Source organism: Panthera tigris, chromosome D2 (genome assembly GCF_018350195.1).
Source record: "Panthera tigris isolate Pti1 chromosome D2, P.tigris_Pti1_mat1.1, whole genome shotgun sequence".
Taxonomy (NCBI): Eukaryota; Metazoa; Chordata; class Mammalia; order Carnivora; family Felidae; genus Panthera; species Panthera tigris.
Window position 1 is genome coordinate 58,338,786 of NC_056670.1, and position 26,277 is coordinate 58,365,062.

Consider the following 26,277-nt stretch of genomic DNA (forward strand, 5'->3'; position numbering starts at 1 on the left):
AGATACAAAGCCAATAAGCAATAGTACTGGGGATTCAGACTTCAAATTCCAAGCTCCTCTCACTACGTATTAGGCATTATGCCCCCCAAATCCATGCTGGCCATGCCAACTGTCTTCCTTTGTGCTCTGCCCAGACAAACTCACTCACTCACTCACTCACTCACTCACTCATTCACTTACTCACCAGGTCTTACCCCAGGGCCCAAGGGCAAAGGCTGGGCTGCCTGGGGCCCAGGTGACCTGTAGTCACTTATATTCTGCATTCTGGAGCTTTGATAAGGGCTAGAATGAGAAGGTGTCAAGGATGTCACTAGAGGTGTGAAAATCCTTGGCCTTAGCGATGGAGTTGGAACCTGTGAAGAGAAAAAGGGTCATCACTTGGAAAGGAAAAAAAAGGTAAATAATTGAAAATAGAAAAACAATAGAGAGTGTGAAACAAAAAGCTGGCTTTTAAAATGAAAATCAACAGAACTGGTAAGTCTACATAAAAAGTGACAAAGATGGGGGGGCGCCTGGTGGCTCAGTCGGTTAAGTGTCTGACTTTGGCTCAGGTCATGATCTCACAGTCCGTGAGTTTTAGCCCCACATCGGGCTCTGTGCTGGCAGCTCAGAGCTTGGAGCCTGCTTCAGATCCTGTGTCTCCCTCTCTCTCTGCCCCTCCCCTGCTCATGTTCTGTCTCTCTCTGTCTAAAAACTAAATAAAAACATTAAAAAAAGGTGACAAAGATGAAGAAATAAGACACTATTTCATCAAGATCAGGGATGACACAGGGAATAATACAACAGTCCCTACAGCTGCTAAAAAGATAATAGAGGAATACAAATAACAAAGTTACAAGTAACTTTATGTTAATAAATTTGACAACTTAGAAGAAATGAACCAATTCCTCAAGAACCATACTCAGCTAAAATTAAATAGATAACTTGAATAGTCCTAAAACAATTAAAGGAATTTAATTTGTCATTGAAAAGCCCTCCCCCAAATAAATCCTTAGGCCTCGATAATTTTACTGGAAAATTTTACCAAACATTCAAAGAATTAACACAAAGTTTATACAGTCTCTTCCAGAAAATAGAAGAAGGAACATTTCCTAACTCATTTTATGAGGTATTACCCTGAAACCAATGCCAGACAAAGACAGCACAAAATAAAACTATAGGCCAATATTTCTCATGAACTTAGGCACAAAAATCCTCAGCAAAATTTGTACAAATTGAATCTAACAATGAACTATTTTATTTTATTTAATTTTATTTTATTTTAAAGAAAGTAACAGCGTGCAAGCAGGGGAGAAGGGCAGAGGAGGGAGAGGAAGAGAGAGAGAGAGAGAGAGAGAGAGAGAGAGAGAGAGAGAGAGAGAGAGAGAGAGATTGAGAGAATCCCAAGTAGGCTCCACACTCAGCAAAGAGCCCAATGCAAGGCTCAATCCCACAACCCTGGGACTATGACCCAAGCAGAAATTAATAGTTGGATGCTCAACCGAGCCGTCCAGGGACCCCAAACAATGAATATAAAAAACAGTAACATACCACAACCAAATGGAATTTATTCCAGATGATATAAGGCTGGTTCAGTATATTTAAATCCACCATAATCCACCATAACAACAGGTTAACGAAGGAAAATTGTTTAAAATGATAACAGGAAAATATCTGACAAAATTCAACAATCATTCATGACTCAGCACACTAGGAATAGAAGGAAACTTGTACAGACTCATAAAAAGCATCTACAAAAAAACCTACAGCTAACATCATACTTAATGGTGAAAGACTGAATATTTTCCCTTTAAGGTTGGAAAAAAGCAAGGATGTTCACTCTCGCTTTTCTAAGTTTAGTACTACAATAAGGCAAGAGAAAGAAATTAAAGGCATACAGACTAGAAAAAAATCTATCTCTATCTGCAGACAACATGACTGTCTACGTAGAAAATCTCAAGGGATACACAAAAAACTCCTCGAACTAAGAAATGAGCTCGGGAAACTCACTTCTGAACATTGAAACGTCACAAGATACAAGATTAACACAAAAATATCAACTATATTTCTCTATACCAACAATGAACAAAGGGCAATCAAAATTAAAAATACAATTACCATTTGATTTCAAATTGCTCAAGAGAAATGAAATACTTAGGTTTGAAATGAACAAAACATGTCAGGATCTGTATGATGAAAATGATAAAATGCTGATGGACATAGCATTAGAGAGATATACCACGTTCACAGGTGAGAAGATTCAACACAGTAAAGATACCAATTCTCCCTACCTTAATCTAGAATTCCTGTCAACATTTCAGCAAGTTTCTTTGTAGACATAGACAAGCTTATTCTAAAACTTAGGTGGAAAGGGTAAGGTCCTAGAATACCCAAAGTAATTTTGAAAAAGAAAAACAAAGTGGGAGGAATTACTCTTCCTCATGCCAAGACTTATACAGAGATAGTATTCAAGACAGAGGGGCACTGTCAGAGGGAAAGACACACAGATCAATAGAACAGAATTGAGATCTGAGAAGGAAATGCATATAAATATGCCCAGTTAATTATTTTTAAGTCTATTTATTTTGAGAGAGACAGAGACAGTGTAAGCAAGGGAGGGACAGAGAGAGGGAGAGAGAGAGAATCCCAAGTAGGCTTCACACTGCCAGCATGGAGCCCGATGTGGGGCTCAAACTCATGAAACCATGAGATCATGACCTGAGCTGAAACCAAGAGTTGGACGCTTAACCAACTGAGCCCACCCAGGCACTCGCCAGTTAATTTTTGGCAAAGGAGCAAAGTCAATTCAATGGAGTAGAGACAGCCTTCTCAATAAATGATTATGGCTATCCATTGGCAAAAAAAAAAAAAAAAGAAGAAGTTTGACTATACTTCATGCCACATGCAAAAATTAATTCCAAATGGAACATGGACTTAAATGTAAAACATAAAACTAAAACTTTTAGAAAGAACACAGGAAAACTTTAGAGGACCTTGGACTGGCAAAGAGTTCTCAGACTTGACACAAAGGGTATGATCCATAGAAGGAAAACTATAAACTGGACCTTATAAAATTAAAAATTTTTGCTCTGTGAAGGACCCTGTTTAAAAAATGAAAAGACAAATTCTTACATAGTTACACACACACACACACACACACGAGTACATATAAAATCGGTGAAATCTGAATCTATGGATTGTATTAATATAAGTTTCTTAGTTTTGATATTGTGCTATAGTCATGTGTGACTAGCATGATGTGGGGTGGGGATGTGCTACATGAAACTTCCCAGTACATTTCTTTGCAACTTCCTGTGAATCTACAATTATTTCAAAATAGAAAGGAGAGTGGAAGAGGGGGAGAGACAGAGAAAGAGAGACAGAGTAGAGAAGGAAGAGGACAGAGGGGAAAGAAGGGGGAAGGAAGAAAGAAAATTAGGGTGAGAATTGAAGGTGGGACAGGATGAATCATCAGAGCTTCTGCCTAATACCTCTATTTGCAATCTTGCTGGATTTTGTTCCCCAGCCCTGCCAGTAGGCTCCTGGTATAAGTTAACAGCACCCAAACCATCTGGGCACAGTGGCCAGGAACCTGGGAGTTAGTTCCCCAACTTCACAGACTCCTTTAAACCATCACTAATTTCTGCCAATTCTACCTATTAAATATTTTAAAGCTAACCTCACTCTCCAGCTTTAGATCATTTCATGTCCTCATCATTTCTTGCTATTGCCTCCTAGATGCCTCCTTTCTAAACTCATGGCTAGTCATTGCCCTGCATAAGACCATTCAATGGCTCCTGACTGCTATCAATTTCAGGGTCAGGTCTAAGATCTTTAGCACAGAATTCCATGCCCTTCCTGATTTATCACCTACCTGTTACTCAAACTTCACCTAACCTTACTCCTCTGCCACAAACAACTATTTTGCAGTTTCATTAAAATATTAGTAATTCCTCAAGTGGGCTTTGCTTACTCTCCCTTCAGTGCTTTCATACATGCTGTTCCCACTGCTTGAAATAGCCTTCACCAGGGCACCTGGGTGGCTCAGTAGGTTAAGCGTCTGACTCTTGATTTCATGTCAGGTCACGATCTCACCATTTGTGACATCAACCCCCAGGTCAAACTCTGTCCTGACAGCACAGAGCCTTCTTGGGATTCTCTCTCTCCCTCTGTCTCTGTCTCTCTCCTGCTTGTATGCTCGCTCTCACTCGCTCTCTCTCTCTCTCTCAAAATGAAGAAAAAAAAACTTAAAAAAAAAGAAATAGTTTTCACCGACCCCTTCTTTTGCCTAAATAACTTAAAAAAAATTTTTTTTAATCTTTATTTATTTTTGAGAGAGAGACAGAGTGTGAATGGGGGAGGAACAGAGAGACGGAGACACAGAATCCAAAGTGGGCTCCAGGCTCTGAGCTGTCAGCACAGAGCCCAACACAGGGCTTGAACTCACAAACTATGAGATCATGACCTGAGCTGAAGTCAGACGCTTAACTGGCTGAGCCACCCAGGCGCCCCCCCCTTGCCTAAATAACTTTTAATCTTCAAGACTCAGATCAAACATCATACTCATTCTGAAACATTCCCTAAACTTCCCCTGCTCCCCGCAAAAGTTGCTTTCTTCTGTGGGATCCCATGGCACCTTATCATACCGCAATTATGACATTTATGATTAGGAGCTAATTAGGGGCTTGAATCATAGTTTGGCCACCTTTCTGTTCTAAGAACCTAATAGTTGTTCAATAAGCAGTTATTAGAAAAATAACTCGATCTATGCTCTAGTTGGGAATTTTCATCATTTTTGTTCCCTAATATATTCTAACTGCCTAGAACCATGCCTGGTACTTGGTAGACATTTGATAAATATTTTTGAATGAATAAACAAACCAGGTCTTACCTGGTGAGAAAACTGGAATCCCAATCTGTAAGATGATGTCTCTTTAGAGTGGGGGGTAGCCCCCACAACAACCCGGGGGAAGGGAAAAGGAGGACACTGTTGGCCCATGACACCAGACCCCTGGGCATGAAAAAGCCGATCTCTCAGCTGCTGAATTGGTGGCTATAAAAGTTATGACAATGAAGAACTGTGTTAATTAAAATTAAAACAAGCAAATGTCCTCTCTTACAAGCCTGGCCCCATATAGCATTCAAACTTCAGTTTATTTCTACACTTCAGCCACCTTAGATAACTCAAAGGTTCCCAATCCCTGCCAAGCCTCCTTCTTTTCTGCTCCTTCTGCCTAGAATGCTCTACATCTGCTGGTAAGCTACTTCTCTTTGAAGGTCCAGCTCAACTGTTTTAACCACTGGAAAGCCTTCCTTGATTACTCTGGGCAAAACCAGCCCCTTTCCTGGAGTTCCACAGCACTTAGTATAAGCTTCTGTTGTGACACTGTAAGTTACTGACAACTGATTTCCCCCAAGGAACTGTGAGCTTCCTGAGGGACTAGGTATTATCTATCCTAGAACGTCCATGTTTTGCATAGTGCCCGGAACGTGGAAGTGCTCAGCCAGTGGTAGATGACTGAAATGGCTTGCTCTCTCTACATGGCCCCACTCACCTGAGTACAGTCCCTGGGTAGGTAGCTCATGGCAGTGGCCAGGCTGCCCTGGGCTGCCAGGAGGTTGGCATACTGAGTGACCCTGTAGGTTGTGGCAGGGCCTGAGCTCACCCCATCAGGACCCCGCAGTAGCTCCAAGCTCCTATTCAGGACCATCACCTTCTCCATCAGGTCCTATCGGAACAAAGACAAGACAGTCAGGCCTCTTCAAAGCACATCCTGCTCTCTAAGCCTAGGGACTTCCCATTAGGGGTATGAGGGTACTTGGCCATAGCCAGCTACAGATAGTAGGTGACGATACATCTAGTTAGAGAAAGGCCATTGGCCTCACCTCCCAGACTGTTAGCACTAACTTCAACTGGGCCTATCTGGGTCTTAGACTCTTGTACATCTCTGCCTCTTTGTTTGTTCTCTTTACTCTGCTAGTACATCATCAATTTCAGGCTCTGGTATACTATTGTTTCATCTGTGACTTTGTCTTCCTATGAATCCGTGACTCCCACCTTCTCTGGTTACCTGCAAGGTGTCTGGTATAATTTAAATCCACAGAACTTTTCAGAGCAGCTAAGAGAAGGCCCAGGCTCACAATTACTCAGATAGAGAATAAACTCGTATTAACCAAACCTGAAGTGGGAAAAAATTAGGAAGGTTAATACCTAAGCAGCTATTTATTGCTCAGTCTCCCCTGACTGAGAAGGGGGGAGGGAGGTGCTGGCTCATCCCTGGGAGAAGGGCCCTTTTCTCCTCCCTAATATCCCTGATTCCAGCCTGGGGTACGCAGAAGACTCGCCTCTGATGTCCCTACACATCCCTACCACTAGGCTCTCCCAAGATCCTGGTATGGAGTGACCAGTGCCCTGTAGAGAAGTACCTGTAGAGCCAGGGGGGATGAAGCCTGGTGGCATTTTGCCCAACACTCCACCAGCTGCTCCACGTTCCCTGAGCACACATAACAGAGTCTGGCTTCAGAGGTCAGTGCTCCGCCACCCTCCTGTTCCATGCGCGTACCCAGCATGTCTGCAGAGAGATGGACGTTTCTTTAATGGCACAGCTTCCCTGTGCTTCTCCTCACTCTCCTGTTTGGAAACAGGTGGAGGACCATGAGCTGTGGGACAAGTGACCACAGTGGCTTTGGACAATACTGAGGCCAACCTTGCTCTACAATAAAGGGCAGAACTCTTGCATCACGATGTGATGAGAAAAAGTAAAACAGAACAACTAATGATCCCTACTGCAAGTAGGAAGACGCACTGTAGTCCTTGCCTCCTGGCTGAACCAGACCTTGGCCCTGACCACATGGCCTAGCCTCCCAGAGCTCAGGCTGCTCCTCCGCCTTCTCCCTCAGTGTGTCCATTAACTCCATGTTGGAGTGACACCACTCCATCCTGAAGCCTAGGGCTACCTACCACAGAGCTCAGGGAATTTCTCTGGCCCTGAGTATGTCAGTAGCAAGGCCAGTGCCTCTCTCCAGTTCTGCAGGCTACAGGTACACACCATATCCTTCCAATTCTTCCGTACAACACAGGCTAGAAGCTGTAGTGGGCAGAGAGCGAAGGAGGCCATCAGCCATCCATCTATTACAGGCAGCAGGAGTCACACACAGGGACATGCTAAGAAAAGCCACTCGCAAGCAGGTTTCCTCTTAGACCACTGACTAGGGGTTGGGGGTGAGGTAGGGGTGGCTGCAGTTGGAAGAGAGGGATCCCGGCAGATCTTCTGAACGCCAAGGTGTGGGCATCCACCTGACAAAGTCCAAGTAACCCCCTCCCCTCCCCTCCTTCACAGTGGGCAGTTACCGAGGAGATTCTGCTTTTCTTCTTGGCCCAGTAGCACTCCTGTGTTTGCTTTAGCAGATCTGCACCCCCAGCCCGGGCCAGGATGATGGCATCAGCAAAGCGCTCTTCCTTTAGACACAGCTCCACAGCAGGGCCCAGTTCTCCAAGCAGGAGAGCCTGGCTCAGGAGTCCATCAGTGTCTGCAGGCAGAGGCATCCCCTCCATGTGAGTCTGCCCTCAGACCCTAGCTTCCTGTCCCCTGCAGGGCCCGCGGCGCGCCCCTTCCATCTCTGTATCACTCAGCCTCCCTTGCCCCAAACAAAACTCCCAAGTTCCATTCCTCAACAATAAAATGTAGTGGGCTGTCCTAGAGTGCCAGGTCTGGTGGTAGGTACCTCTCTAAGGATAGGGCTCAAGAGGAAGGAGGGCTTCATGTGGCAGCATCAGAGGTATAGTGTGCGCTCACTCGGCAAGGACAGGGTACAGTCTTTTAAGCAAGGAAACAGAAGGATAGAAAGAAATATCTTGCTAAAAGGCCTTCCAGAGGAAAGGTGCAGCCATAAAAGGCCAGAGAGAGCTCTAACCAGTAACAGAACTGCCCAGCTTTTGTGTGATGGGAAGGAGGCAGGAGATAGGAGGCAGGGGACAAGAAGAAAATATTCTCAAGTCCCAGAACTCTGAGCCCACCTACTCCCACACAGAGGGTTTCTCTCCCTCAGGACCGGGGTACCTTCTGTGATGGGGATCTCCCATGGAGTCATACTCTGAGGGACCAGCTCATCAAAGAAGGTTGAGGAGGCAGAAGCTTCCTCTGTGATGTGTTTTGAGGCCTGTACAAGGAAGGACAGAGGTGGGTACTTAGGAAATGAATCCCAAAACAGACAGAGAGATGCCTTAGTGACTCTCTCTGGAAGCTTTACTATTTGGCCCTTAATGGGTAAAGCTAAAAGAATAATCAGGTAAGGTTTGGGAAGGGCTCTAACCCATGGTTAAAACATAGCTTCTCTCCCAGCGCAAAAGCTTATGCACTCTGTATCTCACTGCGGTTCTAAAAAAATGAGGAGTCTGAAGACTACCACAGAAGCTGAGCATTTCATGAGAGCAAAGCAAAGGGCCAGGAAGAGGCAGATGCTCTCCAGGCAAGTCTCCCGTGCTACCCTAGGTCTGGCTGCCTGGGCTCCTACCACACCTGGCTGCAGAAGACCTGCTGTCTGTTACTGTGATCATCTCCCTCGGACTGAGGGCTCTCACCCAGCCCCAAGTCACTCTTCAGCCACGTGGCCACCTGCAGGGAGAGACCTATGAGCGCCCTCTTCCCGGCACAAGATCAGACATGCATTATGCTTTCTTCCCACCTCCACACCCTGCTGCCTGGACTCTCTAAGATCCTGGGGCTTTTCACCTGGGGAAAAGCCGACCTCCAGGAGGTAATATTTTTGTATATGCATTAACGAAGCCCACAAAGAGGTCACTCAAGACAGTTTCCATTGACAGCATTTTCTTCTTCTCTGCCTCAAGTACATGCTTCTGATGTGTGAGCAGCTTACCTTCTTCTGAAGTTCATCTTTACTGTATCCTAATAGTTTTAGAAATTTCACTCTGGAGTCTTGTTCTAAGGTCACCTAAGGAACCACAGAATACACAAGACTCCATTAAACCAATGTGAATGACCCTCTCCTGCCTAAGCCAGCGTACCCTCTAATACAGTTCTTCGTCCTACCTACCAGAGGTGCCCTACTAAGGCCGGCACCATCTCTCCTCTTTTTCTCCCCAGATTTGATCCCGCTGGGCTGGTGGCATGGTGTTAACAAAACCCTCTTCCATTTCTGCATGAGAATGAGACCTTCAGTTGACTTACTAGATCTGTTGGCCTGGTTACCTGATAAGAGTAAACCGTCAGCTATGTTTCTAGGCAACATTGCTTGTGACTGATAAATTGGACTGGAACTATAAACTATAAATAATCTCTGTGGACACCATGCTCTAGTCTGCCCTGATTGCAAGGGCTCTTGTAACTGAAGAGATCTCTTGCAGGGACTCTAGAAACCACATTTTTGGTGTGGGTACAAGAGACATTGGCTCTTGTGGGTGTTAGGCTTCTAAGGCAGAGCCACCTACACAACTGCCTAATTTTTTATCTAATCTCCTTACACCTGAGCTGTCTTCTGGGGAGGTGAAGAGGAGAGCTCTGAACTGCTGCATGGCCTGCCACAAGGGCTCCCGCAGAAGACAGCCACAACCTGCTGCCCGGCTGACAAGCTGTGGGTCCTGTCCCACAGCTCTCTGAGACTGATGCCAAGAGAACCTAAAGAGCCTTGTGCATGTCTAAACATCCAGTTGAAGACACAGTTCCTAGTGGAAGCTGCATTGACACAGTAAAAGCCAGATACTGAGGGCCAAGCCTTCCTGAAGCCCTACCCTAACCTGGGTTAGATGGCTGGGCCCTTCATTTCCCCTACACAGAACTGTGAATTCTGACTAATACCTTCCTCACAGTGTCTCAGGGCTCCCTCTTTCTCCCACGCTTGTCCTTTAGAAATGTCCAGCCACATTCGGCTTCAGGGCCATCATCACAGACAGCTCTTGGATAGCTTTTCAAGCAGACTCCCCTCTGTCCTTGGGCACTGCTGCCTCCTTTGTTTGGAAGAGTAAAGGTTCAACTACTGATGGTGCCTTCTATTCTCTTTCTCACTCCACCATTCATTCCTGGAGCTGTTGCCTGCATTCTGCTTACAACAAAAGCAGCATTTCTTACTCTTTTCTCCCCACATCTTTTTCTAGCTTCACTCTCTAGATGATCTTTCTCAAATCCTGTCTCCTTCCCAGATACCTGGTGTCTACCATCACAAAGTTCTTCTGTGTCTGAAGCACAGACCCCAAGCCCTGCTCAGAACCCCGGGCTGGGGTCTGTCCTGTTTTTTGCAATCTTTGCTACGGCCCCAAAGCTTTGAATAATCCTCTCGCTGCCTGCCCAGTCGGTTACTTCTTTTTCTTGCTTTACCTCTCTCCTCTCATCTGCTCACTTCCTTTCACAGGTAGAGCACTCCTGGTGTCATAGGCAGCTTGAAATTTCATTAGCACTGGAACTCGATCCATGCTCCAGAGTAAATTGGGACTTGATCCCTGAGTCTCACCACAACAACTTGCCTTGGGTTAACGGAAATAAACTCAAAGCCTTCTCATGATGCATTCCCCACTTCCAGCCAATCCTCTTCCCTTCCTTTTCCTTCTCTTCTTCTCTCTTCCCATCACCTTATCTGCCCTTTGGCATGGCATGAAAGCCTTCACCTTGGCCCTGGTAAAGTCTCCAGGACATCAGCAATAGTAGCAAAAAAGGCAAATGTTTTTGTACCCTTTGGCTTCCTTGGCTGCAAAGGATCTCTGAGCCACTGGCAAAAGGTGAAGATTTCGTGTCCAGAGGGTGGGTGTGGCGTTAGGAAAAAGGCTGAGAGGTCAGAGCCTTTGTAATCTAGGTCCCAGTGTGATTGTGCATCTCCTGGAATTTCCCACTTTAGGGAAACACTTTGGAGCAGCCAGCCTTTGGGCTTCCTACCTTCAGGAACTGCCAGAGCATCTTTTCACTTTGTAGTGACGTTAGTTCGATCTTGTTCTGACAATAATTCAGGAGATTTCCTGACCCCAGGGACTCCTGCAGCTCAGCTGACCGCCTCAGGAATTCAGATTCTGTGGTGACTTGACTGACGAAGACTAGGCGGAGGCAAGGCTGTGGCACCTGATGGGCAGGGGTGCCAGGGAGGCCAAAGGTAACCAGCTTTCCCCCAAACTGGTGAGGAAAAACAAGAATGGTAAAAATTAACACCAAGTCTACATCACAGAGAAGGCTATCTATTGGTCAACCCTAGGACAGAAAATCAGTAATAATGCGGGGAGCACCATTCTCCCAGTCACCTGCACTAAACACCTTGGCTTCATCACGGTCTTTACACCCACCACAGCCAAGCAACAGCAGTCTTACCTCTTGCTCAATGTCTCCCATACAGGTCCCCTCCATCCCACTCCCAGTGCTAGCACATCTAGATGACTGGAATTGGTTGCTAGCCTCTGGGTTTTTCCTCCTCAACCCAAGCCTTAGACTACTGGCCTGTACCTACTGCTACTTAGGGGCTTGTTACGGTTTCACAAGGCCTCAGACGAGGGCTTAAGTACCTCTGCCCATAGCATACAAAATCCTCCAAGATCAGGGCCAGACACTCTAGCCTCTCTCTCCCTCCTCATTTATGTGATCGCTCCACATCCCCAAAGGGCCCAGTTTATTCCTGCTTCTGAGCCTTCACCCACCAAAACACCCCCAACTGAGAATCCTTCTCACCAAATTAGGTACCCTATACAAAGCACCTGTCACAAAGCAGAGCTCGGTGAAGTTCCTTTACTCCAGCGGTTCTCCACCTTGGCTGCATATTAAAACCACTTGAGGAGCTATCCAGAATCATCATCAGGTTGTACTCCCAACAATAAAATCTGAATCCCGGGGGGTGGGACCAGGCATCAGTATATTTTCAAGCTCTTCAGGTTGCAGCCATGGTTGACAACTACTGCTTACTCCCCAACCCTTCACTATTTTCCTAAGACCCCTGCCTTAATGGACTTTCCCGGCCAAAATTCTTCACTTGACTCTCCTACAGCACAAACCTACACTATAGATTAGTGCTACGCAGAACAATTTTAACTTTTGACTTGTTAATACTTGATAGTTTTACAAAGTGCTTGTATATATGCTTATTTGAGGTTCACGTCAATTCACTAACATATAGCTGAGCAGGTATTACTGTCCCTGTTGTACAAATGAGAATACTGAAGTCTTGAGTTAAGTGACTTGCCCAAGGTTACCCAGCTAATAAGTGACCGAGCTATGATAAGAATGCAGGCCTCTCCAGAATCATGAAAGCAGCAAGGGAAAAAAAAAATCCCTAACCTACAAGGGAAGACAGATCAGGTTTGCAGCAGACCGATCCACAGAAACTTGGCAGGCCAGAAAGGAGTGGCAGGATATATTCAATGTGCTGAATCAGAAAAATATGCAGCCAAGAATTCTTTATCCAGCAAGGGTGTCATTCAAAATAGAAGGAGACATAAAAAGTTTCCCAGACAAACAAAAATTAAAGGAATTTGTGACCACTATACCAGCCCTGCAAGAAATTTTAAGGGGGACTCTGTGTGTGTGTGTGTGTGTGTGTGTGTGTGTGTGTGTGTGTATACATAAACAAATACCAAAAACAACAAAGATTAAAAAGGACCAGAGAACACCACCAGAAACTCCTACTCTACAAGCAACATAATGGCAATAAATTAATATCTTTCAGTACTCACTCTAAACGTCAATGGACTCAATGCTCCAATCAAAAGACATAGGGTAACAGAATGGATAAGAAAACAAGATCCAATCTATATGCTGTTTACAAGAGACCCACTTTAGACCTAAAGACACCTTCAGATTGAAAATAAGGGGATGGAGAACCACCTATCATGCTAATGGTCAACAAAAGAAAGCCGGAGTAGCCATACTTATATCAGACAATTTAGACTTTAAAATAAAGATTGTATCAAGAGATGCAGAAGGGCATTATATCATACTCAAGCGGTCTATCCACCGAGAAGAGCTAACAATTGTAAACATTTATGCGCCAAATGTGGCAGCACCCAAATATATAAATCAATTAATCACAAACATAAAGAAACTCATTGATAGTAATACCATAATAGTAGGAGACTTCAACACCCCACTGACAGCAATGGACAGATCATCTAATCAAAAAATCAACAAGGAAACAATGGCTTTGAATGACACACTGGACCAGATGGACTTAACAGATACATTCAGAACATTTCATCCTAAAGCAGCAGAATATACATTCTTCTCCAGTGCGCATGGAATGTTCTCCAGAACAGACTATATACTGGGACACATATCAGCCCTAAGTAAGTACAAAAAGATCGAGATCATACCGTGTATATTTTCAGACCACAACGCTATGAAACTCGAAATCAACCACAAGAAAAAATTTGGAAAGGTAACAAATACTTGGAGACTGAAGAACGTCCTACTAAAGAATGAATGGGCTAATCAAGAAGTTAAAGAGGAAATTAAAAAGTATATGGAAGCCAATGAAAATGATAACACCCACAACCCCAAACCTCTGGGACGCAGCAAAGGTGGTCATAAGAGGAAAGTATATAGCAATCCAGGCCTTCTTAAAGAGGGAAGAAAGATCTCAGATATACAACCTAACCTTACGCCTTAAGGACCTGGAAAAAGAACAGCAAATGAAACCCAAAACCAGCAGAAGACAGGAAATAATAAAGATTAGAGCAGTAATTAATGCTATTGAAACCAAAAAAAAAGTAGAACAGATTAATGAAACCAGAAGCTGGTTCTTTGAAAGCATTAACAAAATTGATAAACCACTAGCCAGTTTGATCAAAAAGAAAAAGGAAAAGAGCCAAATAAATAAAACCAAGAATGAAAGAAAAGAGATCACAACCAACACAGCAGAAATAAAAACTATAATAAGAGAATATTATGAGCAATTATATGCCAATAAAATGGGCAATCTGGAAGAAATGGACAAATTCCTAGAAACATATACACTACCAAAACTGAAACAAGATGAAATAGAAAATTTGAACAGACCCATAACCAGTAAGGAAATCGAATTAGTAATCAAAAATCTCCCAAAAAACAAGCGTCCAGGGCCAGATGGCTTTCCAGGGGAATTCTATCAAATATTTAAGAAATATTCTCTTGAAGGTGTTCCAAAAAATAGAAATGGAAGGAACACTTCCAAACTCTTCCTACGAAGCCAGAATCACCTTGATTCCAAAACCAGACAGAGACCCCACTAAAAAGAACTATAGACCAATTTCCCTGATGAACATGGATGCAAAAATCCTCAAAAAGATATTAGCCAACCGGATCCAACAATACATTAAAAAAAATTATTCACCACAACCAAGTGGGATTTATACCTGGGATACAGGGCTGGTTCAATATCCACAAAACAATCAACGTGATTCATCACATCAATAAAAGAAAGGACAAGAACCATATGATCCTCTCAATAGATGCAGAGAAAGCATTTGACAAAATACAGCATCCTTTCTTGATAAAAACCCTCAAGAAAGTAGGGATAGAGAAGCATACCTCGAGATCATAGAAGCCATATATGAATGACCCAACACTAATATCATCCTCAATGGGGAAAAACTGAGAGCTTTCCCCCTAAGGTCAGGAACAAGACAGAGATGTCCACTCTTGCCACTGTTATTCAACATAGTATTGGAAGTCTTAGCCTCTGCAATCAGACAACACAAAGAAATAAAAGGCATCCAAATCGGCCAGGAGGGGTCAAACTTTCACTCTTCGCAGATGACATGATACTCTATATGGAACACCCAAAAGATTCCACCAAAAAAACTGCTAGAATTGATTCATGAATTCAGCAAAGTTGCAAGATATAAAATCAATGCATAGAAGTCGGTTGTATTCCTATACACCAAAAATGAAGCGACAGAAAGAGAAATCAAGGGATCGATCCCATTTACAGTTGCACAAAAAAACATAAAATACCTAGGAATGAATCTAACCAAAGAGGTGAAAAATCTATACACTGAAAACTATAGAAAGCTTATGAAAGAAATTGAAGAAGACACAAAGAAATGGAAAAAGATTCCATGCTCCTGGATAGGAAGAACAAATATTGTTAAAATGTCAATACTACCCAAAGCAATCTACATATTCAATGCAATCCTTATCAAAATAACACCAGCATTCTTCACAGAGCTAGAACAAACAACCCTAAAATTTGTATGGAACCAGAAAAGACCCCGAATAGCCAAAGTGATCGTGAAAAAGAAAACGAAAGCAGGAGGCATCACAATCCCAGACTTCAAGCTATACTACAAAGCTGTAATCATCAAGACAGTATGGTACTGGCACAAGAACAGACACTCAGATCAATGGAACAGAATAGAGAACCTAGAAATGGACCCACAAATGTATGGCCAACTAATCTTTGACAAAGCAGGAAAGAATATCCAATGGAATAAAGACAGTCTCTTCAGCAAGTGGTGCTGGGAAAACTGGACAACAACATGAAGAAAAATGAACCTGGACCATTTTCTTACACCATACACAAAAATAAAACTCAAAATGGATGAAAGACCTAAATGTAAGACAGGAAGCCATCAAAATCCTCGAGGAGAAAGCAGGCAAAAACCTCTTTGACCTTGGCCACAGCAACTTCTTACTTAACACGTCTCCAGAGGGAAGGGAAACAAAAGCAAAAATGAACTACTGGGACCTCACCAAAATAAAAAGCTTCTGCACAGCAAAGGAAATAATCAGCAAAACTAATAGGCAACTGACAGAATGGGAGAAGATATTTGCAAGTGACATATCAGATAAAGGGTTAGTATCCAAAATCTACAAAGAACTTATCAAACTCAACACCCAAAAAACAATCCAGTGAAGAAATGGGCAAAAGACACGAATAGACACTTCTCCAAAGAAGACATCCAGATAGCCATCTGACACATGAAAAAATGCTCCACATCACTCATCATCAGGGAAATACAAATCAAAACCACAGTAAGATACCACCTCACACCTGTCATAATGGCTAACATTAACAATTCAGGCAACGACAGATGTTGGTGAGGATGCGGAGAAAGAGGATCTCTTTTGCATTGTTGGTGGGAATGCAAGCTGGGGCAGCCACTCTGGAAAACAGTATGGAGGTTCCTCAAAAAACTAAAAACAGAACTACCCTACGACCCAGCAATTGCACTATCCAAGGGATTTATCCAAGGGATACAGGTGTGCTGTTTCGAAGGGACACATGCACCCTCATGTTTACAGCAGCACTATCAACAATAGCCAAAGTATGGAAAGAGCCCAAATGTCCATTGATGGATGAATGGATAAAGAAGATGTGGTGCGTATACACACACACACACACACACACACACACACACACACACACACACACAATGGAGTATTACTTGGCAATCAAAAAGAATGAAATCTTGCCATTTGCAACTACGTAGATGGACCTGGAGGGTATTATGCTAACTGAAATTAGTCAGAGAAAGACAAAAATCATATGACTTCACTCATATGAGGACTTTAAGAGACAAAACAGATGAACACAAGGGAAGGGAAGCAAAAAATAAAAACAGGGAGGGGGACAAAACAGAAGAGACTCATAAATATGGAGAACAAACTGAGGGTTACTGGAGGGGTTGTGGGCGGGGGGATGGGCTAAATGGGTAAGGGGCATTAAGGAATCTACTCCTGAAATCATTGTTGCACTATATGCTAACTAATTTGGGTGTAAATTTAAAAAAATAAAAAATAAAACAAGTTAAAAAAAAAAAGAATGCAGGCCTCTTCAGACAGACCCAGAAATACAGAGAACAAGCCAGTGGCCGCCAAAGGGGAGGGTTAGGTGAGAGTCCAGGCAAATGGTTGAAGGGGAGTGCGAGGTACCTGTTTCTAGTTATGCAATGAATAAGTCATGGTACAGCATAGGAAATATAACCAATGGTACTACAATAGCACTGTATGGTGACCCATGGTAGCTACACTTGTGAACGTAGCGGAACGTATAAATCTGCTGAATCGCTATGTTGTACTCCTGAAACTAATGTAACATTGTGTGTCAGCTATACTTCAATTAAAAAAGGCAGAGGGGTGCCTGGGTGGCTCAGGTGGTTAAGGGTCCGACTCTTGATCTCAGCTCAGGTCATGATCTCACAGTTCATGAGTTCAAGCCCCGCATTAGGTTCTGAACTGATGGCACAGAGCCTGCTTGGGATTCTCTCTCTCTCCCCCATCTCTGTCCCTCCCCTACTCTCTCTCTCTCTCTCTCTCTCTGTCTCTCTCAAAATAAATAAATAAAAACTTTAAAAAAAAGGTATTAAATAAGTATTGGGGCTAATTCAGAGAAAATGAAACTCCTAGGCATTGTTGGAAATATTAAATGGTGCAGCTGCTGTGGAAAATGGTATGGTGAGTCCTCAACAATTAAACACAGAATTATCTCCTGAAATCAATAAACAAGACAAACGAAGAAATGTAGGTCTTTCAACATAAGAATTCTTCACCTCCCTGCCTCTTGAGTGTGTTGGCCTTGCCTCCACAATAAAACTGGTGGCTCTGCACAGAAGAATCACTTCTTCGATACATCTGTTTTTAAATGACACCTAATATTTAAAGCATTAGGTTAACCTAGTGCTTTAGGGCCCTGCCTCTCCTCAGGCCAGCAGCAAGGGAATCACCTGGGAACTTACTGGAAATCAGAATCTTGGGTCCTACCCTAGACTAAAGGAACCAGAATCTGAATTTTAGTAAGATCTCCAGGTGATCTGTATGTGTATTAAAGTTTGAGAAGCACTTGCTTTAGGGATAAAAATGAACAAAATGTGGTCCCTGTCCTCCAGGAGTCCATTACTTAGTAGGGTCTCCACCGAGTAGGTAAATAACCTTAGTCCAAGTAAAGTGTATCATTATAGGAGGATAAATCCTCAAAGTGAAGTCTGACAAGGGTTTAAAGATGGACATCATGGAGGGGGTGGTATTTAAGCAAAAGAACATGAAAAGGTACAGTAGGATTCAATGGCTCAGGAGAGAAGTTGAAAGGCAGGGTACAGGCAAAAGCAGCAAAGCTGAGGAGTTATTTGTGGAACAGAAAGGAGTCATATATAACTGGAGCACATGAAACACATAAGAATAAGGGGGAATAAAAACTGGAAAGGTAAGTGCGGCCCTGTGTACATTTGGCCTCGAGTCCATAAGACAATGGGGGCCAAAGGTTTTGAGCAGAGGAGGGACAGGATGGAATCTACATTTTTTTCTTTCCTGCTTTGTATTCTAACCCTTACATGTCTGGACTCACTACCAGTCCAAACACGTAAGAGTTAGAGAAAGATCAGGTGGAATCTCAAGCAGTTCTCCATAACCAAGCAGTCTAAAGCGCTCAATTCCCTTTAGACAGGACCAGCACAGTACGCTAGGCAAAGGGGTAGAAAGGAAAGCTACAGTAACTCTGCCTGAGCATGAAGGTGGGACCTGATCTGAGACACAGGCAGTAGGAATGAATCTCCTACAGAACACAGCTCCGTGCTGGGCGCGCAACAGGCTTCACAAACACATACACACATACAACCATGCACTACCCCCCCCCACACACACGCACACTACACTTACAGCAAATGAAACACCTGCTGGCCTTCTCATCCATTTGGGGGGTTTTTGTAGAGGAGGTATCAGTGATGCTTGGGCCACTTGCTCTGGCACCTGCAATGGTGGGAGAGGCTGGCCTTTGCTGAAGGAAGAAGAGATCTGAGGGCAAAAGGACACCAACTTGAAGTGGTGCTGCGTCTACATGTTTGGGGGAAATCCTTGAAACATCCAATCTGGCCCACAAAGGCTAGACTCCCATTTTCTAGGGAACTGGTAGTGAGAGTAAAACTCGCATGCAGTAGGCTCTTGGAAAGCCTACTGTATCCAAGGTCTACAGTGGAGTGTAGACACAGAACAGATCTATAGGAGAAAGGGAGATAAGGCACTTCCAAAATAACGATTCCACCATAGAGGTCCAGTGTCCCTGAAATACCACAGAGAACATCCAAGAGCAAGCGTCAAGGTGAAGGCCTCTTTTGTATTGTGGCAGAAATTGACATCCTCCCAGGAAGATGGGCACTAGAGCAAAGGTGCAGCCCTCCCAACCCAGGCCCCTGGCTTCCCAGTCTCCAATAGTCCCCACTTCTTCCCATCTTCCCAGGCCATTCGTCCTTCTCTCTCCCCCAACATAGAGACAGCATTCCCTCCAGCATTCTCCACCAAGCCCTTCAAACCTTGTCAGCCTGTCTGATCTGCTGGACTTCCCAGCTCCTACCCATCACGGAGTACAAACTGATCCAGCCGTCGAAGGAGGCAGCAGAGAACACTGGAGGGTCCCGAGGGCACCACTGCACATCAAAGCACCAGCTACTCTGTGTGGGTAGCTTATATACTACCTGTGAAGGAACCCAACCATTAGGGAAACCTTGACTTAGGTAAAACAATGCAGAACACACAGCTCATCTCCTCTCCCAGCATGCCCACAGAAAGGCCGGCCTACCTCACCACTCCCCAGGTTCCAGCACAAGATCTGGTTGTCCTTGGCACTACTGAGCAGCAGCTCAGGGTCAGCCTGGCTCCACGACACTGACAAGATCCCCCTAAAAAGGAAAGGAAAGAGGAACTAACATTTGTTGAATGCCCACTAGGAGTAGAGTGTCATACATATCTTGGATATATCTCATCCCTATAAAATGAGTGGCCTGATTTCATTTTACAAATGAGGAAAAGGAGGCTTTGAAGAATTAAGGAAACTTCAGCAGCCATACAGCCAGGACACGTCAAACCCCAGAGCCTGGGCACTATGCACTGTATCATCCTGCCTCTCACAGTCCCTGCAGGATGGCCCGCTTCTCCTCCCTGACTGTAGAGTAGGGACTGTGAATCAGCATGAGTCACTCAAGCACCCATCCCTATGTGTGCTTTTTAGCCCATGTGAGGAGTGAGGATCTAACTCTTAAAAGTCCCCAAGAAGGCATAAAAGCAACATAGACCTTTAGTAAGAAAGAACAGTGTGGGGTTGTTTTCTCTGCTAAGGGCCTAAGAGTTACAGCTTCAGGGGCAGGCCTGTTCGGAGGATAAACAGGAGCCAAGGTTTTCTTACTGAAAAGTCTTAGGGGTGCCTGGGTGGCTTAGTCAGTTAAGCGTCTGACTCTCAGTTTTGGCTCAGGTCATAATCTTGTGGTTTGTGAGATCAAGCCCTATGTCAGGCTCTGTGCTGACAGTGTGGAGCTTTCTTGGGATTCTCTGTCTCCCTCTCTCTCTACCCTTCTCTCTCTCAAAATAAAGAAACTAAAAAAAAAAAAAAAAAAAGGAGAAGTCTTGGAGGAGATAACCTCACCACCTAAAGAGATTAACATTATCCTGGACTCTCCCAGGAGGACTAAACATTGGCTCCAAATATTTGTCATGACCCCATCCACACTCCAATTTCTGGAAGTTAAATGGAATCTCAGGTTCTTCTCCATAACCTTACCATCTCAAGAAACTCCTCTTTGTTGGGGCTAGAGCTAGGATTGGGAAACTGTTCACTGGGAATGGCTTTGAAGGCAGGGAGGATGTTTGGTAACTAAAGTGAGGCATTCACTGCCTCCTACCCAGGTCAGTTATGCCATACCGTCTGCCAAAAAAGTAGAGTTTGAGATATTACCTGCTGTGGCTCTCCAGCACCTTCAGGGGAGAGGAGGCAAAGCGCAAATCCCACAGCTGAATCACTGGAAGATGATCATCTTCTGAGCAGAGCACCAATTGGGTGGCTATCTCTGGGTGCCAGGCCAGGCCTGAGCTGTGCATCTGTGAACAAAGCAGACCCCAAAGGGTGACGTAACCTGACTCTTCTGATTATGAACGTTTTCCGCCCAGTTGGAATAGGGCAGGTTTTGTGTCTCTTCTGTGTGATGACCATGAGTAAGTAATGAATATTAGAAGCCTCCAGATCAGCTCTGTTTAGCTTCCCTAAGCATTCACTCTCAACAGGAAATCTGATAAGAGGCTAAGTCTGCAAGTGTAGCGGCTGAAAGCAGAACCCTGGCCTGGGGAAGAACAGCTCCAAAGCTCAGGCATGAGGAAGAAGCCAGAGCCCAACCCTGCATTCTGCCTCCAGAACTCACCCTGTTGCTATGATCGCTGACTTTGATGATAGGTTCATTCTTTCTGAGATCCCACACAACTGCCTTGCCGCTGGGGTGAGCAGAAGCCAGAATGTGTTGAACCTGCCGGTTCCAAGCGAGTGCTTTGATGTCTTCTGGAGGCTGCTGTGGCAGGATGGGGGGAGGGGGTGGAGGACAACTTGTCATCCCCTGGACCAAGAGACATTTGCTGTTCCACTGCTCCCAACCACCCACAGAAAGCCCAAGAGCAGACATGAGCTTCCCAAACCCAGATAGTATCAGGGAACCGAGGGTTAAATTTTCTAGAGAGGATCCTTTGGGGGTACTGGTGTAGAAATTGAGAGAAGGGCAGGCACACTTGGATTTTACTCCTATCCCAAGTTGCTCCTGAGAGAATAGAGTCAAGATTTAAAACAGGCCTCTTATCTATGACAGAGAGAGAGGGAGAGGAGGAGGAAGAAAGGGAAACACAGACACATAAGACCCTCAGAGAAAATGAGGCAGAAAGAAAAGCCATTGCTATTTTTAGGGCACAGGGTGCTATCAAATTTATAATTAACTTACCTCACGATACTGTAAGCATAAGACAGAGAAGAGCCAGGAAGCAAAAAGACAGACCCAGTTATAGACTGACAGGTAGGTACACTCAGAGACAGATATACACAGGACCCCAACTGCATGGAGAACTAGATACAGAGGCAAAGCTGACTCACTCCACAAAAAGGACAAGAGTATATCTGGGTGTCCTACTCTTAGCCCCACTTCCTGAGCTTAGGGTCCTACTCTACCCTGCCTGAGCTCTACTATGATAAATCGTACTCACACTTCTTTTCTCAGTGCCTCCCACTGCCCTTCTTCATCTTCCTTCCAGAAACCCTAGGACAGTTAATGACCACAAACCACCCTCCCCTCCATTGCTGCTAATGGCTGGCTGGTAAAATGTGTTCGTTTGCGGAGCTTTATTGCCCTCCAGTGGTAAAGTCCAAAACCTCCTGTGCTCTGGCTGCCTCCAGGATTCAAGACTCTCCCTGGGAAAATCAGCTGCCCTAGGAGCCTCCTTACCTGTGACTTGGATCCTGGGGTCATTGGCACATTTAGGTTATTCAAATCCCAAATGAAGATTTCAGAATCACTGGCTCCTGTGGCCAGGAGGTGGCCCTGTATGAAGAACAGGTCTTTGGAGAAACACCACCCCAGGAAGAAGTGAGAGCAGGAAAGGGGGAAAGAGACCCACATGTGGGGTTTCCAAAGCCGCTCCCCTAACAGTCTGGGAAGGGCTCAGAGTTACAGACTGGAGGCCACAAGTCAATGTTTCCATACAGAATTGTTACTCCATGGCTTGGCCATGGTCTGACCAACTGAAATGCAGTACCTGGAAAGGATTAAAGTCAAGGGCTCGGACAGCCCCCGTGTGCTTCTGCCTCTGGGCAATCACAGGCTCCTTCCCCGAAGACAGGATGTGGGTCACATTGTATAGAGTAAGCATGCCATTGTTCCCTCCGCCTGCAATAACCCCGGAGGCTTCCAGAAGCCCATTGCCAAAGCTCCCCCAGATCAGCTTGTAAAACCTACAAAGAGGAGAAACTGGCATCAGCACCAACTCAGAACCATGTTAATAGGCAGAGAGCAGGCATCTCTGTCAGCCTCTGCCATTATGCAGGCATCCCCACCCCAAGACAGGCCTGCCTTTCTCCCTCACTTACCAGACACACAACAGAGGTGTCCTCACTTTGGTCCTGCCCTTTCTCTGAAAAATATTCCATCTTTGTTACACTAGAAGTGAGGAGGTCAGGCTTTTTTTTTCCCCCTAAATTAACATTATTAGGGTTATATAGGGCCAGTGATACACATTTCAAATAAATTACTTCACTTAATCCTCACAACTCAAATAACAGTAACAACTAACACTTATTAAACAGTTCCTACGTATGAAGCATTGTTTTAAGTGCTTCACATGTATTCACTGATTTAATATTCAATAACTCTATAAGGTATTATTACTAACTCCATTTTCAATTGAGGAAACTGAGACACAGAAAATATATGAATTTCTGTATACACAGTTAGTAGTTTTATCCCTATTTGACACCTAGGAAGTGGTGGAATCAAGGTATAAAGTCTGGCCCATTTATTTTAGAGTCTGATCCCTTAACCATCATAAAAGACTGTATTCTGTTTAGAGGAAGATCCAAACTCTTCTGTACCTGACTAGAAGCAGGTTCCCTACACCAACAACTGTTGTCCTCTCTTCCCTCTCAAGCTGTAAGTGAGAAGGGACCCAAGGATCACTCCACCTTGTGTCTCTCCCATGTGACTAGCCCACTGGATCTGCTCTATGGCTGTAGCCGGCCAGCCCTAGAAACACAGAAGCAAAAAGAATAAACACATCTCGTGGGAAACACTTCTGGCTTTCTGGCCTGCATCTTACACAAAAGGAAAAGACGGATCCTGGGCCCCTGCAGAGTTAGGTCCTCTACAAAGCCCCTAGGGAAGCCATGTGAAATCCCCAAAGCCTTAAAGGTAGTCTTGTCCTCCATTTCACAGCTGCTAGCCAAGGGTATTTCCACAGCCCTTCGGGGAAGCCAGATTTCACACTGAATGATGTCATAAGATCCCTAACTGGAATGAAATGTTCCCACACCCTGGGAAACATCAGCCAAGAAACTGAGTGGGGTGACCAGGCAGGAACCTGTTTGACCAGTCACTAGGCAGCACCAACCTGTTAGAAGTGAAGAGTTGAACACCATTTGAGACCAGGTCAGCAACTGAGGTAAAGCAGCAGAGCTGACACAAACGGTGGCTCTACAGGTACCGTCCAAAAGGCCATGTGTTCTAACATTGTACTGATCTCAACAGGGCAGAAGAACGCGTGCCACATTAGTTCAAGAGGCTGCCAGGTCACCTGGGGCTAGAGGTCAATGTGGGCAGAGGGCGAGTCAACAAAATAACTAGAGAAGCCCACAATAGGTCTCACAGGAACCAGAGGAGAATATGGCCAGTGAAAAACTCACATGGGGGTGGTAGAAGATGTCACAGTAACGTCAGTATGATCACAGCACCTGGCATACAGACCAAAGACAAAGGCACCTGAGACCTCAAGGGGGAGTCACCAAAGAGTTCGAGAACAAGCCTAGTTAGTTTAGAGTGACCAAGATGCAGAACACAGAGTGTGACAAAATGATTTTCTTTCTGTAAGCACGTAGAAAGTACAGTCCTATGGTTAACCATTTCACTAGTGAGAGTGAGCCTAGAGCCCAAATAGGACATGAAAGAGAACATCTAGGAGAGTGAGAACGGCTAGGACAAGTTAAGCAAGGACCAGGACATGATCATTCAACGGACTCAAGGAATGCCAATCATCTCTGCTCTTCAAATGGTCAGGGAACAGTGTGTGTGTGTGTACGCACACATGTGCACGCAGAAAAAGAGTGCACGGCATGCAGGCAAATGCAACAAAATATTAACTACTGATAAATCTAGGGAAAAGTATGTAATTGTTCATTGTACTATTCTACAACTTTCTATGTTTGAATAGTTTAAAAGTTAAAAAACAAGATGGCCTTTGGCTTGAAAATAGGATTTCCAGAGATTAGAAATTTAAAGAGATGGTATAGGAAGAGTTTGTATGGAATGATGGGAACTTTCAAAACATGAGAATACAGGTGCAATTCTCTGCTGAAGAGGTTCCCATGGAGATGGTGATAATGGGCAGTATACAGCATCAAAGAAATACAGATTCTTGGGGCACCTGGGTGGTTCAGGGGGTTGACTGTCCGACTCTTGATTTTGGCTCAGGTCATGATCTGAAGGTCATGGGATCGAGCCCTGCATCCGGCTCCGCACTGAACAGGAAGCATGCTTAAGACTGTCTCCCCCTCTGCCCCTCTCCCTCATTTGCACTCTCTCTTCCTCTCTAAAATAAAAAAAGAAAAAGAAAAAACCAGATTCTTTACTTTCCTACTTAGACCTTGCAAAGCAGAATTTCCAGAGACAGGCCCTCAGAATCTACATTTTTAAAAACTTTTTTTAACATTTACTTATTATTGAGAGACAGAGACAGAGCATGAGCATGGGAGGGGCAGAGAGAGGGGAGACACAGAATCTGAAGCAGGCTCCAGGCTCTGAGCTGTCTGCACAGAGCCCAACATGGGGCTCAAACCCACAAACCACGAGATCATGACCTGAGCCGAAGTCAGACGCTTAACCTACTGAGCCACCCAGGTGCCCCCAGAATCTACATTTTTAACAAGAGCCCCCAGGTGATTGTAACAAGCAAACAGGGTTGAGAACCCCTGTGTTGGATACATCAGATTGATACCAGCCTAGACCAGTAGGGGAAGACACTGAAATTCATAAAGACAGAACCAGCCCTATGATCAGCTCATGGCTATGCTCCTGGCGGAGAGAAAAAGACAAGGTTAAAGAGAATAAATTGAGGCCTGAGAGATCAAAAGGCCATCCTAGCTAAGCTCAGCTGAGGCCAAGCTTTAGCTAATTTATAACTAGGAATATGTGTTGTGTAAATTCTTTCTTCCATAATTTATGTACTTGTTTGGGATTTTGCTTTTATTTGCTTAGTAAGGTTCCTTTTTAAAAATAACCACCTCAGAGGGGGTCTGGGTGGCTCAGTCAGTTAAGCATCTGACTCCTGATTTTGGCTCAGGTCATGATCTCACAGTTTGTGAGTTTAAGCCCCACATTGGGCTCTGCCCTGACAGTGCAGAGCCTGCTTGGGATTCTCTCTCTGCCCCTCCTCTGATCGCTTGCTCTCTATCAAAATAAATAAAATAAACATTAAAAAAATTCCAACCTCATGTTACTGAAGTGAAAACAAGCCAAACTAGCTGAGGGAATCCAAGTTTCCTAAAAAGTCAGAGCAGTGAAGGGACACCTAGGTGGCTCAGTGGTTAAGTGTCTGACTTCGGCTCCAGTTATGATCTCACAGTTGGTGAGTTTGAGCCCCACATCAGGCTCTGTGCTGACAGCTCAGAGCCTGGATCCTGCTTCGGATTCTGTGTCTCCCTCTCTCTCTGCCCCTCCCCTGCTCATGCTCTGTCTTTCTCAACACACACACACACACACACACACACACACACACACATTAAAAAAAAAAGAGCAGTGAAGGCAGGGCTCAAGTTGGAGAATGAAGACAGCGAAGTGAAGCAGTGGCTGTCTGAGAGAACTTCTTTTCTGAAGCCTAATATGCACCAGCTAATACG

General features: G+C 44.5%; 1 protein-coding gene across 19 annotated transcripts in view; it reads right to left on the bottom strand.

Annotated features, from left to right (window-relative positions):
- SEC31B (SEC31 homolog B, COPII coat complex component) overlaps positions 1–26,277 on the bottom strand; it is a 36,093-nt gene that overhangs the window by 3,668 nt on the left and 6,148 nt on the right. For 9 of the 19 annotated variants that reach the window (XM_042960521.1, XM_042960517.1, XM_042960516.1 and 6 more), the window contains 18 exons: positions 22,431–22,626; positions 22,121–22,216; positions 21,059–21,202; positions 20,599–20,741; positions 19,450–19,549; positions 19,184–19,345; positions 18,534–18,668; positions 10,863–11,093; positions 9,034–9,135; positions 8,857–8,931; positions 8,499–8,594; positions 8,040–8,139; positions 7,331–7,509; positions 6,941–7,067; positions 6,406–6,551; positions 5,535–5,708; positions 4,871–5,032; positions 185–353 (listed from right to left, as the gene is read on the bottom strand). In XM_042960521.1, the coding sequence (XP_042816455.1) occupies positions 185–353; positions 4,871–5,032; positions 5,535–5,708; positions 6,406–6,551; positions 6,941–7,067; positions 7,331–7,509; positions 8,040–8,139; positions 8,499–8,594; positions 8,857–8,931; positions 9,034–9,135; positions 10,863–11,093; positions 18,534–18,668; positions 19,184–19,345; positions 19,450–19,549; positions 20,599–20,741; positions 21,059–21,202; positions 22,121–22,216; positions 22,431–22,626 (2,537 nt within the window). Of the gene's footprint in view, positions 1–184; positions 354–4,870; positions 5,033–5,534; positions 5,709–6,405; positions 6,552–6,940; positions 7,068–7,330; positions 7,510–8,039; positions 8,140–8,498; positions 8,595–8,856; positions 8,932–9,033; positions 9,136–10,862; positions 11,094–18,533; positions 18,669–19,183; positions 19,346–19,449; positions 19,550–20,598; positions 20,742–21,058; positions 21,203–22,120; positions 22,217–22,430; positions 22,627–22,761; positions 22,806–26,277 lie in introns of all 19 variants that reach the window. The other 10 variants (XM_042960514.1, XM_042960513.1, XM_042960512.1 and 7 more) reach the window with 8 other exon arrangements.